The 18,775-nt window shown below is 44.5% G+C and overlaps 1 protein-coding gene across 1 annotated transcript in view; it reads right to left on the reverse strand.

Annotated features, from left to right (window-relative positions):
- Positions 1–902: 902 nt before the first annotated feature.
- Positions 903–18,775, reverse strand: part of LOC146863287 (heat shock 70 kDa protein 12B-like) — a 209,444-nt gene continuing 191,571 nt past the window's right edge. Inside the window, exons 12-13 of the mRNA XM_085642702.1 lie at positions 18,411–18,514; positions 903–4,807 (exon numbers count right to left, since the gene is read on the reverse strand). Of these exons, the coding sequence (XP_085498828.1) occupies positions 4,167–4,807; positions 18,411–18,514 (745 nt within the window). The 3' untranslated portion in view covers positions 903–4,166. The remainder of the gene's footprint in view (positions 4,808–18,410; positions 18,515–18,775) is intronic.

Below are 18,775 nucleotides of genomic sequence, written 5' to 3' on the forward strand. Positions count from 1 at the left end.
GGTTGTGTGTGTGTGTGTGTGTGTGTGTGTGTGTGTGTGTGTGTGTGTGTCCGTCCGTCCGTCCGTCCGGGAAGGGGGAGTATTAAAATAAATACAAAAATCCTTATCCTACCGCAGGTCTGTGCCGCCTCGGGTCCATTGGCGCCTACAGCCCCTCTCTGTAAGGCCATATGCTTTACAAGCACAGCACAGCTCGAGTGGAGACTGGTACACAGAGCTGTACGTGAAGCTAAGTTGTAGCTTCAGTTCATCCACACACTAGGGAGGCCAGGTCACATCCACTCCTGGAAAAAAAAGCTCGGGCCTCCTGCCTCACGAAATAGATACATTTCATTCCTGAAAAAACAGGATCCAGCCCGGCAGCAGCAGATGCAAAGTGTATCAATTTGCCATGCACAATACAGGCTGAGAGGGGCTAGGTGAACTGCCCCTCCCCCCGCACTGTGGGGCCTTATGTTGCAATGCTCTCCTCTCTCCCTCATCACTGAGCTCGGCCCAAATATGCACAGTGCATGACCCTGGCAGCAGAACTTCTCTTTCCCTCTCAATCTTGCAGCCATCAAGCATTGGCAGTCACAACGTGTCCTTAGATTCAATAGACCCGGCCCTGTGAAATAAGTGCCGGTACTGAGCACCGGAAAGCACCGGCACAAATTAAGCACTGATGTATACACACACACACCCCTCCCACTCCTCAATATACTTCCGAAGTTAACTTCCCCCAAACATTTCTGCATACAGCAGCAGGGTCAGATTTCCCTTTTGGTTCTTTCTTTTCCATAATTAAGAATATTGTAGAGATTTTCTCCTTTACTGAATTCTACTTGGAGAGCAAAGTGAACTAAAATGATAATAAGGCACGTCACACTCATTGTCATGGATCATACCCTGCGCTCAAAATGTAATCTTAAAATACATTTATTTCACAGTGCTCAATGTGACCCCAGAACACGGGATTGCACACGTCTATTACAATATCTGTGGTTGTAAATGTTTTTATTTTGATACAAATATATACGGTAGATGTTAAACATATCATGAATGCCATACAATTACATCAAAATGCCCTTCATAAAGAATTACACAAATGCAAGTCATACAAAAATAAACTTTGGGATTAGAAAATTGCATATACTGGAATGAATAGGTAATTTGAGTGTACAATCTCTTATAATGCACAAGATTTAGATAAATGAGAACATAAGAACCGATAGGAGTGGGAAAGTGTAGGCAGGAAGCTATCTGTAGACGACTCGTGAGTATTAAATGAAAGGTTACATTAAATCATAGAGAACTGGAAAGTTTTGGTTGCAAGGACCCAAATACTGTAATATGATGTGTAAATAATTACATGAGACCATCACAAATAGGACAAGATTCAACAAAAGGAATATATCTGTTTATGTATATGGTATTTGTAATGCGCAAAACTAGCTATAGGGCAGCGGAGCCCTAAATGTATCGCGCACCATTGATACAAATGCAGTGCAAAATGGTGGCAGTTGTCTTGTCTGGCTACATGCCTACGCTGACTTTGTGATAAATTTGGATGACATCAGTGTCCAGACCCTCCATTTCTTGTTTATGCAACCTTTTTAAACCCCTGCCACTGCAAACCTCTTTCATCCAGTGACCATCCTGTGTCATAGACTTGGAATTCTCTGTAAATGGATGCAACACTGTAAAAAATGTGATGTGACCCTGGCCACATTTTCTACTCACTCAATGCATTTTAACATATTCCAGTTTAAGAACTTACCATGGATGCTTACCGGCTTCTGTACGTTAACACTTTGATTTGTGCAAGAAGTTAGGACTGAAAATATTGCAATACTAGAGCTGACACTACTGACTTTTAAAGTACGACTCAAGAGTAGTAGCACAATTTAATGATTTCTATGTCACTGGCGTTGATCAATTTTCAATATCAAATAACACAACTTGATAGATATGCAACTCTGATTCCTATCAAGGTTCGGGATGAAAGGATGACAGTAGGTTGGCGGAGTTAAGTCGGTCTTACCACAATATGTGCCTTAACCCGCTGAGATTTCGACCAACGTTCACAGAGTTCTCTATATCACTATAGTTCACCATATATATAGTTCACTATAGTTGGTTCATGCTCACCTGATTCCTGAAATTGACAATACATTTTGCCATGTGTTTCCCTGCTTATTTTATTTAATTGCTTGCAAGCAGCCACCTACAGTAAACAATCAAGAATAAGTGCTACGTTACTCCACCAATCACAGCCTCGTATTCGAGACATCAACTCGAGTCAGGAGGGGGTTCTCGAATAAAAGCTATCGGACAAAAGAGGGATCCAGATCAGAAAGTTCAAAATGCCTTGTAGTTCCCTGGAGAGGCCTACCTGAGTTTGGGATGCAGGTCAGATTAACCCTAAACTTTAGGGGATACTGGCTTTCTGGTCAAGGAGGGACGATGTCCTTTATCGTCATACATATGCCAAAAGATACATCGTGCCTCATAACCTATTCGGAACCACTCCTTGCCGCTGTAAGGTAGGATTCTCCTAAGTGTACCTTTTTTTTTAGTATACAAATAAAACTCTGCGACATCGCCATAAGATAGTTAGGAATCCATGGCCCTGAAGAATGCCCAAGACCCTTAAGAGCTGCAGAGTAGGGCAGAAACATGATGGCATAACAGAGAGATGGTCCGAGCCATTGCTCTCGACTCACCATCTTACCTCGGTTTTTTAAATATGCCTGCAGTCCAATATGTATTAAAGTGTTACACCGGGGAACTGAAAGGCATTTTTAACTTTCTAATATGGATCACTCTTTTGTCCAGTAGCTTTTATCTAAGAACTCCTTCCTTCTCCGAGTCCAACAGGAGGTCGAGTCCGCCCTGGTGCCACTGTCCTACCACGATGGGGTGAGGTCGCCGATGAAGCATGACACAAATATGTGTGTGAGGCCTCCTCTTCCATAAGGATGCACTTCCCTAGGCCCCTGCCAGTAATTCTGTATCATCCATGTAGGACTTTGACTTGGTTTCCTAGTTAGGATCAGAGTCACGTACAATAGTACAGCTACCGTACTTCTTTGTGGTTGCTGCAAATAAATGAAACACTGTGAAAAATGTAATGAGACCCTGGCCACGTTTCCTACTCTCTCAATGCATTTTAACATATTCCAGTTTAAGAACTTACCATAGATGCTTACCGGCTTCCGTACGTTAACACTTTCATTTGTGCTAGAAGTTAGGACTGAAAATATTGCACTACTAGAACTGACACTGATGACTTTTAAAGTACGACTCGAGTAGTAGTACGATTAAATGATTTCTATATCATTTGCGTTAATCAATTTTCAATGTCAAATAACACAATTTGATAGATATGGAACTTTGGTTCATATCAAGGTCCACATTGGAAGGATGACATTCAGGTGGGTCTCACCACAATAGGTGCCTCAACCCACTGAGATTTCGACCATCGTTCACAGAGTTCTCTCACTATGGTTGGTTCAAGCTCAACTGATTTCTGAAACGGATAATAAATTTTGGCATGTGTTTCGCTGCTTATGTTCCTTAATTGCGTGCAAGCAGCCACCTGCAGTAAATAGTCAAGAATATGCTCAACTTTACTCCACCAATCACAGCCTCGTATTCAGCAAGCAAGGAAGTTTACATCTGCCCATGTACACCTCCATTTCGCGTGCTATCCTGCTCTTTTTCAGCTGAAATGATTTACCATTTTTATTGTTTCATGAGCTGATGTCTTTTCTTTTTTCTTTTGCCCTGGTGTTATCAAGACAACTGCCGTGTACGTCACATTTCATCTTCGTTACATTAATCTTCATCTGATTTGCTGTAGAACATACTCGATTGAAAAGCGGGGTTAAAATTGTTTTTATGAAATTGTCTGTGTGTGTGCCTTCACCTCACGCAGCTTCTTCCTGAAATCTAAGAAAAATCCCTCTAATCTCCTCTAAATCCCATTTCTGTCAACAAGGATATTTGTCACTGTGAGAGCCATCAAATATACCAACAATTGTCTCTCTTGCTGCTGAGATGACACTGTGCCCTTAGAATCACATGCACTTTATGTGTTCTTGTTTTTTCAATCTGTGACGTACATGCCCGGCATGAAGAGAAAAGCATATCCTATCGGACTGAACATCATTGTCTTTTCTTGATCAGTTTGACAGGAAATCGATGGCGGCCCTGACTGTTTTTGCTGTTTTGACATCCATCGCTGAGACTTTGATCTCTGTGTCCCCAAACTGCATGCATGCGCGGATCTCGCGCCGTCCCCGTTTGAGGCTCGTTTCGTCCACCTCCGACAACTCCAGGTTGATGGTCCCACACTTCCGCACTCCAGGATCGGTGATGTAGACGATGTCATCGGTGGAAGAACAATAGATATTGATAATTATTTTGCGTTGCCCAAGCCTTGCGGGGCAGTAGCTGCGCTGGACGACCTCTCCCAGTGCTACCGACTGGTCAACGGAGACAAACTTGTCAAAAATATCGGTGCACCAGTTTTTGCCCTCTTTTACAAGTAGTTTTTCCTTCGGATGCTTCTCTTCCACAAACTTATTGAGGACCCCAACTCCATAGGTCAAAGGTGACCTCCTCACTCTGACAATGGTTGGGTCAAGGCCAAATAGGACGGCCCCTTTAAGAATTGTGAGCCCGACATCCTGAGGGATGATGACACGGCATGTGTTGCCGAAGGCTGATTGGACAGCATGTTGAAGCATTGGAGACTCTGCGAATCCGCCAACTAGGAAAAGGAACTTGATGCCTTTCACGTCTGGTTTCTTCATGAGGTCACCTATTGGGGGAGAGACAAAGGTATATATATTTCACTCACAATCAAGTTAATTCCAGATGACGTAGTAGGGAGTACCTAATAATATAAGGAGCGGGGCAGGGTTAAAGCTTGTTTGTTTCTATTGTTTAGACCTGAAGGACTAAAGTCACAACAAACACTGCATCTTTAGTTAGGGTTTTCTAGTGCTTAATTTGTAAAATATTAAGTGCCAGGGCTCTGACCAGGAGGCCACTGTAGCTTGCACCACCCATCGCCCTTGTCATTGCTGCCGAAACAACTACTAACCATCTCTCTTGCATGTAAATGCGACAGTTCAGATTATTCCAGGTCCCCAAAGCTAAAGGAATGGCTGGGGAGGCAGGTATTAGCATTTCGTTAATGTATATTGTTTTCCTAAACAACTGTTATACTGCTCATCTTTAAATTACATGAGCAGCGCCACCTTGTGGCAGACTGCCCTAAGTGTGGTGCTAACAATTAGGTGCCGGTGCCGAGCACCGGAAACCAATTAAGTGCCGGTGCTCAGCACCGGAAAACACCAGCTCAAATTAAGCACTGGGGTATTCACAAACAACATGAGAATTTACTACTGTAGGTTTCGTCCTCCGTTTCTCCAACATTTTTGGAATTGACAAAATTTTACAAGAGTATGTCTTGGAAGTTGTTACGGTCAGAGGTTTGAAGGTGAATGCTTGGAAATCGTGTTTGAATTCCCATTCAAGACTATGTGCAGGCATTTTTGCATGTCTGAATATACATTGACAATTACACGTGAGGAAATACACGTGATAAATTATCCCAAGCCTTACATTATAAGGATATTGCAAGTCACCAAGAAGTTCTGTCACTATATAGAGGAACGAGGCCGAAAGCAGGGCTACTTTATCAAGTCATGGAAATCCGAGGTGACTAGCACTATCCTAAACATGTCTGGCAGAGGGTATTTTATTCCCTATAACAGATGGTAACATCATCTCCCTTCATGCAAACCACTTAAAACTGTGGTGTATTTCTCTCTCATATGAAAGAGGTAGTATGGTTACAGACTTGAAGACCAAAAGTGGACTCTAATATGAAATTAAGCATAACAAAAAGCAGTTAGTAATTTGTAGCAAAATTATAATGAAATCGGTTTAATAGAACCCAGTTTGAAAAAGTACTAAGGCCCAGAGAGTGCAGAAAAAGGGAGACAGAGTCTATTTTTCTGTAATCACCTTTAGTGTGCCACAAAAAACACACATATTGCAATAGAAGTCTCCTTTCTACCCATTATCTTTACTTTTAAAAAACAGACCATAAGAAGGAAAAAACAGATGTTTGTCTGTGTTTAAACTGCAGCTTTAATTATTCTTCGAGACTGCCTTTCACCTCGACTGCTGGCCCTAGCAGGAGACATTGTGACATCAGAATTCCACTGTAATAATATTATTAGAGGTGAGCAGCTGTGTCATTGCACTGTTACAGGCAACTAGAGACATCAGAAGTTGCCTGTAATGAGGAAATTAGAGACTGGATTTTATACAGGAATTGCAGACTCCCGTGTATTTTATGCACCTTCCTAGTCGAACAAATAGACTTACTCCTGCCATCAGAGAAGTAAACCTCCACAGGTTTCTATTATAATGGGCCTTGGGATGGTTTGAATAACCATACAAAAGTGCACGTTTCCATAGTTACCAGGATAGTCCACTCGCGGACAATGGCAGAATACTTATCCATAATAAAAAAGATGGGTGACACACCACTAGACATATTTCTACCAGCATGCACCTTTGTTTTTGCATTTGCATTCGATTTTACACAGGCACAGCTCTGTATGAGCCAGGCCAGGCACAGCTCTGTATGAGCCAGGCCTTATGGTCTAAACTGGCCCATTACTGTAGAATCTCGTCAGTAGCTTGTAGGGAGGTATGTTTGGATTCATTGTAAAATGTTTAACTATGAAAATGTCATTATTTATTCATTTAGCCATTATCTAAAAATATTCCATCTCATGCATATATCATCTTTACCGGTGTCTTAAACAATGTAACCGGTTGACACTGAAAGTGTGTTCAGGCCCTGGGAAGGCCCGAACCTTCTCTGCGCCGCCATTAGCAGAGTTCACAGGCACACACAGTAAACTATTCACTTTACTCACAACATTTGCACGAGTAGTGTTTCACGTCCCAAGTGCTAACATACTGAATAATGCATTCCCCATTAATGGTACCCATTAACAAGCTTTGGACATGCCTGTGAACGATGAATTAATATTGGTTTAAAGAAAGGCCAATTGTGTACTTGAAAATTGGAGCTGTCTGAGTGACTTTTTGTGCACCTCGTATTTTTTGCGTCCTCACTACAGCCGGCTTCAGATATCTGTCGCAGACAGCAATGTAGGTAGTATAACACCAAGTGGGCGTTGTGCAGTGCTTAATTTGTAATATAATAAGTGCCAGGGCTCTTAGTTGTTTTCATCGCTGCAAAAACAATTACTAACCATCTCTCTTGCCTGCAAGTGCGACAGTTCAGATTTTTCCAGATCCCCGAAGGAATGGCTGGGGAGGCGGGTATTAGTAATTTTTAATGTGTATTGATTTCATAAACACCCCTTATTATGCTCATCTCTAGATGAGCAGCGCCACCATGTGGCACACTGTCATAAGTGCAGTGTTGACAATTAAGTGCCGGTGCCGAGCTCCGGAAACCAATTAAGTGGGTGCAGAGCACAACCACCGGTTCAAATTAAGCACTGGCCTTTGTGTCAGCGCTGGGTGATGAGTACATGGCTTTCTCATCTATCTTACTGTCCTTGTTTTTTGTTGGATGACTGCCCTCTCTCTTCTGGGTTTGTGCTGTCCTTGGAGCTTAGTTTGTTTACGCTTCCTTTTGATTCCAAACAGATGTAGGCTGTGCTGTAGCAGTCAAGAGTGAAGCAGGTGTAGTGGCATTGACCAAGGGAGTGAGGGGCCCTCTGCACCTGTAATATGGCATTATTTTGATACTAAACAGGTGGTAAGGGGACCCATTCTCATTAGCTTTCATGGTGGCCCATGGTTCCCTTGCTGCGCCTCTGGGTTTATCATTCCACTGCTGGTGCCATGTAAAAACCTTTATTTGACTGCAAGATGCCCTTGAAGTTGTTTCACTGCACTTTCCTATACCACTCTGTGCCCCTTTTGTTATTATTCTCTCACTCCCCAGCCACAGCCAGGTGCTTTTAATATGCGCCTGCATGCAAAGCCGACATCAGCAACCAACCATGTTAAACGTGTAGAAAATATTGTATTCTATACACATAAGATGGCCGCCACAATTGTTTTCTATACTGTTAAAATCATGACCTGGTGGCCATCTTGAAAGTATAGAAAACAATGTTTTCTGTGCTCTAACATGGCTGGATGCCACTATTGGCTTTGCCAAAGCTTGTGCATTTTCTCTGGCACTGACAAAGCTAAGAGCGTCACCCGCACAGCATTGGCAAAGCCAAACTGATTGACGTTGCCAAAGCTTGTTAGGAAAATCAACAGACTACATGACAAAGGAATACAAAGGTAAAACCTTCTGTGTGTAATCTCTCTGCTCTGCTATAAACCGAAATCATTTTGCTGCACTCTGTCTGACCTCAGCTTGTACATGTTCAGTAGCATGTAAACATCTCATGGCTGCAGTGTCACTCCAGACCTGAAGGTGGCAATGCTGCTCATGGCTTGCTTTAGACTTTTTAACGTTGTACATTTTCAGATACGCTCAATTGACAGCACTTAACTGACAAACCTGAATCAATTCTGGCCAATACAGATAAAACATTAACCAATAGCTACAATTCAGAGATAAACAAGCAATGGCAAAGACAATAAATCTAGACCTTAGGAAGCGTACATTTTTCCTTCCATTTTTGTTTCGCAAAGGTATGTAATTTGCAAAAATATAAAAATTATCAAAAAGACCAGCTTTGGCACTGCAGTGCACTCGTTTTCAGGTGACTGAGCATCTAAGATGAGGCAGGATGCTGTCTCTTACAGTATAAGAGAGACAATAGATGCAGTAGGCTGGCCCTGTGCCCTATGCTGTGTGCTGTGGTGGGTTGACACAAAATGTGAATGACATTTGAACAGGCCAGTAGATTAAGTGGGCTCGCTCGAAACCCCAGTATATATGTATATATTTTTCCAAAAAACATGGGCTAACAAGACAGCTAATCTGCCTCAAGGCCAGATCTAAACTGTAAGGGGCTTATTTACAAGCCCCTTGCGTCGCCAGTGTGTTACATTTAATATAGGAAAAAGTGACATACCAGCGGTGCAAGGGGCTTGATAATGAGCCCCTAGGTATACCACTTTAAGAATCAACTTTTGGATTTGCTTACATTTCCTCTGTTACAAGGTGGAAGTATTGTGTGATATGGCTGGTGGGCCTTATCATGTAATACTAAGTATTATGTGATATGACTGGTGGGCCTTATCATGTAATACTAAGTACTATGTGATGTGGCTGGTGGGCCTTATCATGTAATACTAAGTATTGTGGGATATGGCTGGTGGCCCTATCATGTAATACTAAGTATTTTGGGATATGGCTGGTGGGCCTTATCATGTAATACTAAGTATTGTGGGATATGGCTGGTGGCCCTATCATGTAATACTAAGTACTGTGGGATATGGCTGGTGGCCCTATCATGTAATACTAAGTACTGTGTGATATGGCTGGTGGGCCTTATCATGTAATACTAAGTATTGTGTGATATGGCTGGTGGGCCTTATCTTGTAATACTAAGTATTGTGGGATATGGCTGGTGGCCCTATCATGTAATACTAAGTACTGTGGGATATGGTTGGTGGGCGTTATAAAGTAATACTAAGTATTGTGTGATATGGCTGGTGGGCCTTATCATGTAATACTAACACAGTGCATAGAAGTGGACCTCGGAATCGCTCTCAGCAATCCCTAACTTTGTCCTGGTAGCGTGGCAAAGAGCAGTCAGGCTTACTAAGAGGAACATGTGTAAAGCATTTTATCAATCAGGTCGTATTTGAACAATGCTGCTTGTCACCCGAAGGGTCTCCAGGCGGTTGCTGCTGGCCTCAGTCGAACAGCCAGGACTTGAGTCCCTTTCTGAACTTGGTCAGCGATGGTGCAGTGCGCAGTGGAGGGGTAGGGTGTTCCATGTTTTGGCGGCGAGGTGGGAGAAGGGGCATCCTCCAGTGCAGCTGCAACGAATGCGCGGAATCTCTGCGAGGTGTGCTGAGCGTAGGTTCCTGTATGACTGGTGGAAGTGTAGGCGGTGGTTCAGGTAGGCAGGCCCTTGGTTAAGGAGGTCTTTGTAGGCATTGGTCAGGAGCTTCAAATAGCATCTCTTCTGAACAGGGAGCCAGTGGAGGTCCTACGGGTGTTGGGTAATGTGCGCTCTTTTGGGTAGATAGTGGATCAGTCTGGCTACCACGTTCTGGATTGACTGTAATCATTGCATGAGTTTGATGGTGGTGCCAGCATAGAGGGTGTTGCCGTAGTCCAGTCAGCTGGTGATGAGGGCTTGGGTTACTGTTTTCCTGGTGTTGATGGGGAGCCACTTGAAGATCTTGAGGAGCAAGTCAAATCAGGCTGAGGAGACGGTGTTGACTTGACATTTCATCAATAGTTTGCTGTCAGGAAAGATGCTGAGGTTGCAGGTGTGGTCTTTTGGAGTGGGGGTGGGTCCGAGTTCCGATAGCCACAAGGAATCGTTCCATAGGGTGGTGAGCTTGCCGAAGATGAAGACTTCCATCCTGTCCGTGTTGAGCTTGACGCAGCTGTCCATCATCCAGGCAGCGATGTTCTTCATACAGTTTGGAAGTTGGTTTCTGCCGAAGTGGGGTCGGCTGAGAGCGATAGGATGAGCTGGGCGTCGTCGGCATGGAGGATGATGTTGATGTGTTGAGATCTGACAATGTCCATGAGTGGTGCCATGTAGATATTGAAGACAGTAGGGCTGAGGGATGAACCTTGTGGTACGCCACAGATGTTGTGCTTTGCCAGTATTGTGAAAAGGGGAGTCATACTTTCTGGGTGCGTCCCATGAGATAGGATGCCATCCATTTGAGAGCGTAGTCTGTGATGCCAAAGTACAGAAAGCGATTCGATTGATGCGAGTGTGGTGGGAGACCATGTCGAAGGCTGCAGAGAGGTCGGACAGGATCAGGGCAGCTGATTCTCTACTGTCGATTAGGATGTGAATGTTGTCCAATTGGGGTGATCAAGGCTCTCTCAGTGCTGCGGTTGGATCTGAAGCCTGACTGTGGAGGGGCAAGAAGGTTGATTTTCCTCCAGGTGTCGGGTGAGTTGGAGGTTGATGGCCTTCTCCAGGACCTTGATGGGGAAGGATAAAAGCGAGACGGGTGTCTAGTTCTGGAGCTCCCTGGGGTCTGCTGAGCGTGTTTCCAGGCATGGTGGTGGAGGTTAGCAAGGTGTTGAGAATGGTGGTGAGCTGGCTGCTAATCTCGTCTCTGCCGATGTTGATGTGCTGGTGGGGGCAGGGGGCAGTGGGTGATCCCGAGTGTATTGTGTTCAATAGCTTGGATGTGTCCGATGTGCTGAGTTGTTTCCATGCAGTGAGTCAGCGGTGGTGGTTGGCTGATGGCTGAAGAGGTTGGTGGGTTGGGTGTTGAAGTTTTTATAGATGGTTGCTATCTTGTTGTGGAAATGGTCAGCAAGGGCGTTGCAGAGTTTTCACGTACATTGACAATAAGTAAATGGCAAGAAAGAAATCCTGACACCAATTTATAAAAATAGATTGTATTTTTATATAAATATTGACACCAAAATAAACTTGCTACGTTGCATCTAACCGGAGTTATAGAATTTCAAAACATTAAGCAATAAATGCAGTTGAAGCTGTCAAATGTTTACCTTTGAAGTGAATGGGGGAAAACACAGGTGATACTCGGTCACCTGCAGGGTGAGTTCAAATAAACCCTCTTGTTGCAAATGTCTTGGGGGTCACTAGACCAAGCCTCAAACGTCAGTGCTTCGTTACTTTGCCTAGGGAGTCCGGGTGCAGAGGTTACTTGGCTGTCCTGGGTGCTGACAGGATCCGCGGGAGCTGTCAAAAATAAAATGCAGCACTGGACAAAGCCATACCCTTATCGAGTAGAGGCCTTTGGGATTCTTCTATCTTGCTCGGTGGATCCAGGTGCAGAGGTAGCTGGCAGCTGCCAATCATCGGGGAAGGACGTGCCAAAAATGCTTTGCCACACATTCAATGCACCTCCTTCAGGGACACAGCAGCTGGGTCATTGCCGGCATCTGTCACTGCCGTTGTGAATTGCTCTCAGGCTGGAGATGTCACTCAAGAGGTCATCACCCGACTGGCGATCACCAGGCCTTGGCTGCAGCAAATGTAGTCCATGGCTAGTTCGGAAGCTGGAGGGCAACAGGAGTGGAGTAGCAGCTTGAAAACCACTTCTCTTTGGGCTCACTATCGACAGGCACAGCGAGTCGCAATTCTGGTCATGCAGCGCATCAATTTTCCTGCAGCTTGCAGAGGACTGGACCCATTAGTCCAAGGGAGTCTGCTTCAGTTTCTGGCATCCACTGGAGTCCCTCTTCCTGGGAGCAATGAGCTTTTGCCACGGATACCCGTTGAACCCACGGTTCCAGTGTATGGTCTCTTCAGGGCACTAAAGTGTCCTTTCTTTGCACTGTGGCAGGGTCCAAAGTCCTGTTGTCAGTGATGGCATCTTCTCTGTGTCTCTTTTCAGTCTCAAAGTCAGAACTGAGGTTCTGGTATCAGAGGAGCCCTTTAAATCCTTGATTAGGGGGCATAAAGGGTGCGAGGGACAGTGGTCAATGGGCTACTGGCCACTGCGGCTATCCTGCTCCTGTAGTGAAAACATCCTGTGTTTGTACGTCAAGGTGCTACCCAGACTACTCTGTTACAGGGTCTCCCAATATAGCACCCTTCCTTGGCTATACAGACCTCCTAGACCACCCTATAGGTGAGGCTAATCTTTTGGGGCTGTACTTCTCCTGACTACCTAATTTTGCAGCCTGCCTGCATGCTAATGCAGCTTCAGGTGTGTGACGGGTTTGTCCTCAAGTGGGGGACAAGTAAATTACATATCAAGGGTGGCGAAGCCTTTGAGACTCACTGCCTTGATTACTGTAAACGCTAGCCATCCTGAGAGGGAGCAGTTGTGATCTCCTTCCTGCCCAGGCCTTTGTCTTCATCCTATGGAAGTGCCATCACAACACACCAGGAGGTCAGGCTCTTGTCTTGGCTGCAAACTGCTAAGGGGAAGCCCGCAAAGGCACTGCGTTGCTGTATCTTAGGGGGGTAGTACGCCTGTGCATGCCAGCTCACCCTTGAGACGAGAATCATGTTAGGGGTGAAAAAGCATGGTGTTTGAGGCCACACATGACACAATTAGGTGGTACCATAATGGCCATGAATATAACGGACCCTAGCTTCTGGGCTACAGAAGGCATACCTGAAGGGTGACTTATGTACATTAAGGCAGTGGTTTGGCTCTGCAGCACGTGGTGTGTGCAGGGCTCTTCTTGTGCAGACAGGCTGCTCGTGCAGGGCTGCATGGCAGTCCTGCAGTTGTACTGTTACCTGGGTGACGCATGATGACACAATAAAGTGCTGAAGCCCTGGTGACCCCTCTTATCACCCTTGCATGGGTACCACTGGTACCATATACTAGGGACTTACAAAGATTGATAAGTGCTCACCAATTGGGTGCACCAACTCACAGTTACCTTTTGGGGAAAGAGCACTGGCACTGGGACCTGGTTAGGAGCCACAGTGCACTATCAGGGTAAAAAACCAGCATCTATCAGTTCTAATGGGGGCAGAAAGTGCGAGGGGGGGCATCTGCAGAGAAACCCAGTTTCCAACATACTCCATTTCTTATCTGTGGCATTTGTGCTGCCCCATGTTCTGCGCTGGTGATTCTCTATGAAGATTCCTTCCCTACACCAGATTAAATACAGGGGCATTCCCTCCCCGTTCCTGCAGAGGAACCGAAATTACTTCTCCCTCTTAGAAAAGCATGCACATTTTCAGGGCGTGTAAATACCTAAAGATATAGGTGAAGACAGATTGTTAATGTGAGCCCCTAGATGCTTAATGTCAGAGGATTGGGCAGACATGTTGAGTATGGCACATTGCCGACAAGAGCAGCGGTCAAAAAGCCTGACCAAGAAAGACGTTCATTATCACAAGGATCGGAGTCACCTCCATATGCACTTCCTGTCTTATGTAGTTTTGTATATGCACTTACTCACATAATGTGTGTAGTAACTGCGTATGAGAATATTGTCTACTTGTGAAAAAGAAACTTCTGTATTGCTTGGCATTGAAAGCTTTTGTGTATGGCCAAAGTATTGGGTAGTTTAAGGAACACAAGAGTGACTCTCATCGATATAAAATGGTATCTATTACCTTACATCTGGTACCTGAAGGAGAAATTGACTGCCCAGACATATGCAGGGCCTCACTAGCAGCCATGGAGTCACCCCAATGGGATCAATATGCAGTTAATCGCCCCATCGGGATTTTGAGATCCACTGTGACTCCCCGGATCCACTGTGTTTCACTTGGACAATTATGCCACTAGAAGCTGCTGAACTATCCTGATGAAACTCAGGGGGAAAATGGTAAATTAATGTGGGAATCTAAAGTGAAACGCCACATTTCCCCTGTAATTCCTCCTTTCTGAGGGTACATCTCATAATCTCCTATAATTCCCTCCTCCCGGTGCCACCAATGCCCCTGTTGTAGGATATTCTTGCCAGGGAGAGTGAGTACTGTGTTCCGGTCTATTATAAGTCCCATAGATGAAAACATATTAAATGGCCATCACTGAAGTGTGATGTGAAATGATACTAAAGCATTTAATGTATATCACTTGAGCATTATCTTGAAGTGGATGTATATAACGTCAATTATAAGGTCCATATATGTTTAAAAATTCATTAAAGCTTTAAACCTGTTTCTAACAATAAGAATGGGCTATCACTCAGAGTTTAAGTGGAGAGGGCTTCTTACAGGAGTAACAAAAGAAGGAAGTCTACTTTAGAGTTTTAGCTTTTTTTTTACTGGGAGAATCCTGAAGAGTTAAGATCTGGGCACTGTGTAGCAAACATCACAATCAAGAAACCATTGGGTCTGAAAAACAAAAACTACTGTCAAAGGAGAGACCTAGCCACAAAGGGATATCACTTTAAAAGGACAAAATCCCTCACCCACCAGAGGTGGCATGCTTCATCATTGGTATTCTACTCATGCCGTGATGCCTCGTCACAGCACGGGCTACAACTCCCTCTCTGAGAGGGAGGAGCTCAGGGGTAATTTTTATTGAGGATGGTATAATAAATACCACAGTCATGAGCTCAAGGTAGACAGGATAGCAGAGCAAACGGAAAACGTGAGGATAAAACTAGCTCCAAGCTATGCAATATCCCTTTATTTGTGTGTCCCTAAGCCAGGATCAACAAGCATTTGCAATGCAATAGGTCTCGCATTAGGGTAATTTTGAGCTATTGGCGTTGCAAATTATAATGTTTGTTAGATTTTGTTTTGTCAAAAAATATTCCAGCAGTACCATAACTAATAAAATAAAATCCATAAAACCAGGAAAGGGTGCAGCACCACAGGCTGTTACTAGGTGTCCCTGTGGAGTTGTAAAGGGACCTGCATTAGCAACTTAAGGTACTCCACCCTTAATGAAATTATAAAAATAAAAAAAGATTGCAGCTGAGCCTACTTTTCCATTTGTTTTTATTGGAAGTATTCTCAGTTGCAATCTTTCTTTTTATAATTGCATTAGGGATGCCGTATCTTATGTGGATAATAGAGGCCCATTTACAACTCCACAGGGACACCTAGTAACAGCCTGTGGTATTGCACCCCTTCCTTGCTTTGTGGATTTCTTTAATTACGTATGTTACTGCTGGTGTATTTTTTGACCCAAAAAATTATCTAACAAACCTTCTTATTTGCAACTAAAATAGACACTATACTGCCTTTAATAATCATTAAACTGGCTTGCAATATATCTGTGCAACATGACAACTACGGAGAACGAGAAGGGAGAGATGGTGACCGTGCCTTTGGAAATAGTATGCTCATTTCTGTCACCCAGAGTAAATAGAGAAGGCTGCAGAAGCAGGCTTCTTCGCTTCCATTAATGTGACACGGCTTAAGTGGGGAGGCAAGGGAGCGCCGACATGGTTATAACCAGAGCCGCAAAAGAAATGTCCACCAATGAATCACGTAGGATGATGGATTCCCAGTGGAATTTTATAGGAAATGCAAGGGAGAGACAATCTCCTCGTTGTAGGGTTTCTCCAGGTATAATAGAAAGAGGAGACAAAGAGAGAGCTAGACAAGGTCCTAATATCGGATGACAGCGAGTGCTGCAGTTACAGCTCACCGCTGATAAACTCCAGCTAGGGCATGGGGATGCGACTTCAAGAAGCAATTCCACCGGTGAGTCACAGGTAGGCTTTGTGCAGGGATGCTCGTCCAGAGACAGCCTGCGATTACTGGTAACCGTGCTAGGTAGTGGAAGGAGGATCACAATTACAACATTGGCTGCTGAAAGGAAGCACACCTTCAGAATTTATGTTGTGTGCTGGAGCGTGTGTAGCGTGAACCTAACTAGACAGCAAGAGAGCGCTACACAAGGGCAGCATCGGCATGATTTATAACCCCTGTATGAAGCACCATCTGTGGGGACAGAAGCACTATGGAAGTGGGGGCGCAGCAATGGCAGTTTAGTGTTCCTGGGGACTGACACAGGACACGAGAGTCTCCATTTCCAGGAGGGGGTCTGAGCGCGAGGAGCAGGGAGGGATGCTGCGAGACTCTGCCTCCCCTCATTACTTGGCTCAGCTGCTGCAGGAAGTGTGTGGGGCTGAAAGAGCAACAAACCCGAACACTAAAAACAACAAACCCGACGTAGCAGCAGAGAGGGTGGTGCAAGTAGCTGAGTCGGATTCCTGTCCCTGACATCTGTGCAAACTTACCCCCCTCTTCATCCCCTTCACCTCTTTGAAAGATGAGGGGCTTTGAGGAGCAGCGATGAGGAATGGACATCTACGAGCCGCGCCGTGCTAAACAAACAAAGGCGCGGCTGCAATAGTTTAAGATACAGCTGGGCATGCCAGCGCTGCAATTAAAGAAAAACAGAAAGAGTTCTCCGAAATGCCACAAAAACAATTTAAGCTTGACGCTGAGCTGGCGGAGAAATGGACATCTGCGAGCCACGCCGTGCTAAATAAACAAAGGCGCGGCCTCCATAGTTTAAGATACAGCTGGGCATGCCTGCACTGCAATTAAAAAACAAGCTACGAGACATGCTCTGTGGTGGGGGAGGGGGAGAAGCATTGAAGCGAGGCGCGCGCGCGCTTGGGCGAGCGAGAGGAAAGCCAGATGGCACCTCTGCTCGTGCCTGTGCGTGTAACCGCACACTGTATGCCACACAAAGCTGTGGTCGGACTTTTAAAAGCCCACTCACTAAATGTCTCGCCAGGGCAGCGCATGCGCTGGCTCAGGTGAGACCTAAAAACAGGGCAGTAGCAGGAAAAACATATACTAGCAGTTAGTGTCAAAATGTAGTCGACATTTGCAGCATAGTCACCCTCACGTAGAGGAGTAGGGGCTTTCTTCAGAACCAACTTGTTAGTGCTGCTGTTCAATGTATATATACAATTTCTGGTGTGCAGATAAAATATATCAAATATACAAAACCATCCAGTGATCATGTAAGCTCGCCTTAGTAGGGTGGATTTACTGGTGGTTCCCGGTAATGTTGGTGAAAAAGCCCCACCTCAACCTGGCATGTAGCTCAGGAAGACTCACCATCCTGGTCGGAGAAAGTATGACACCTTTCGTGGCCATAGCAAAACTTTGTGATTAGTCATTGTGTAGCATGCCATGACCAAATGTTTACATCTGAGGCCCAGGTAAGGCTGGCAGCCCACCCACACAGACGTATACACCAGACAAGAGGCTCTAATGTTATGCTTCTAAAAGGAGGAGTCTCTGATTCACTTGCTCGGGGAGACAAATGTTTAACTTTCCTGGTACCCTAAGTAAAATGTTCAATTGAATGAAACAGCCTTGTTGAGGGATACAATGAGATCTATGGTAAAATCACATTTTCACTGCGATTAAAATGTTACCTCTGCACATGTGAGTCACATTTACACATAAGTATTGTCCCACCTAGTGGCAAGCCTGCTTGAGTAGAGGTGCATTGTTGAACTCCAGGAAATCTATGAGTGGTGGAGACTTCCTGGCTTACTCACAGGATTCTATGCGAGTCCCATTAAAAATTCAGAAATCTGCTCCAAACATAGGAGTAATTCAACAGAACTGTTTACCTGGGCCTTGAAGGTCCAAGCTTCAGGGATGTGGTTTATTGTTCTTCCAGTGCTTATTTTACACACCAAAATTCAACATAGATGGGCAAAATAGTTGAGAATCTGAAAAGTTTTTTTTTTTGTGCAAATGTAAACACAACCCATCACATGAACAGCTGTACCATACTATGGGAAACAAGTGTAACGTCACAGTTCCGTACAACAATTTATTCTTAGACAGAATACCCGATCCCGGCCGTGGTTTGCGTACCTATGTGTTGGACAATTTTGCTGATGGTCGGCTGGAAGAGTTCATTCATGGCCTCCGATGACATTCTCAGCATGCCTTGCGATGACCATTTCACAAAATTGACACTGTGGGCGAAAACATATTAAATGACCATCACTGAGGTGAGTTGTGACATGAGACTAAAGCATTGATGTATATCGCTTGAGCATTATCTTGAAGTGGATGTATGTTCTTAACGGAATAAAATAACAAAAAACCTCCTGTGGTTCTACATAGTAAGATATATCTGAACTTGTAGTCCTCACCAAGGTCTAACAGTGGATACATCTGACCTCATGTGACAAATGACATGCACATATTTAAGTTTGTCATCATTTATTGAACCA

This window comes from Triturus cristatus, chromosome 2_2 (genome assembly GCF_964204655.1).
Source record: "Triturus cristatus chromosome 2_2, aTriCri1.1, whole genome shotgun sequence".
Taxonomy (NCBI): Eukaryota; Metazoa; Chordata; class Amphibia; order Caudata; family Salamandridae; genus Triturus; species Triturus cristatus.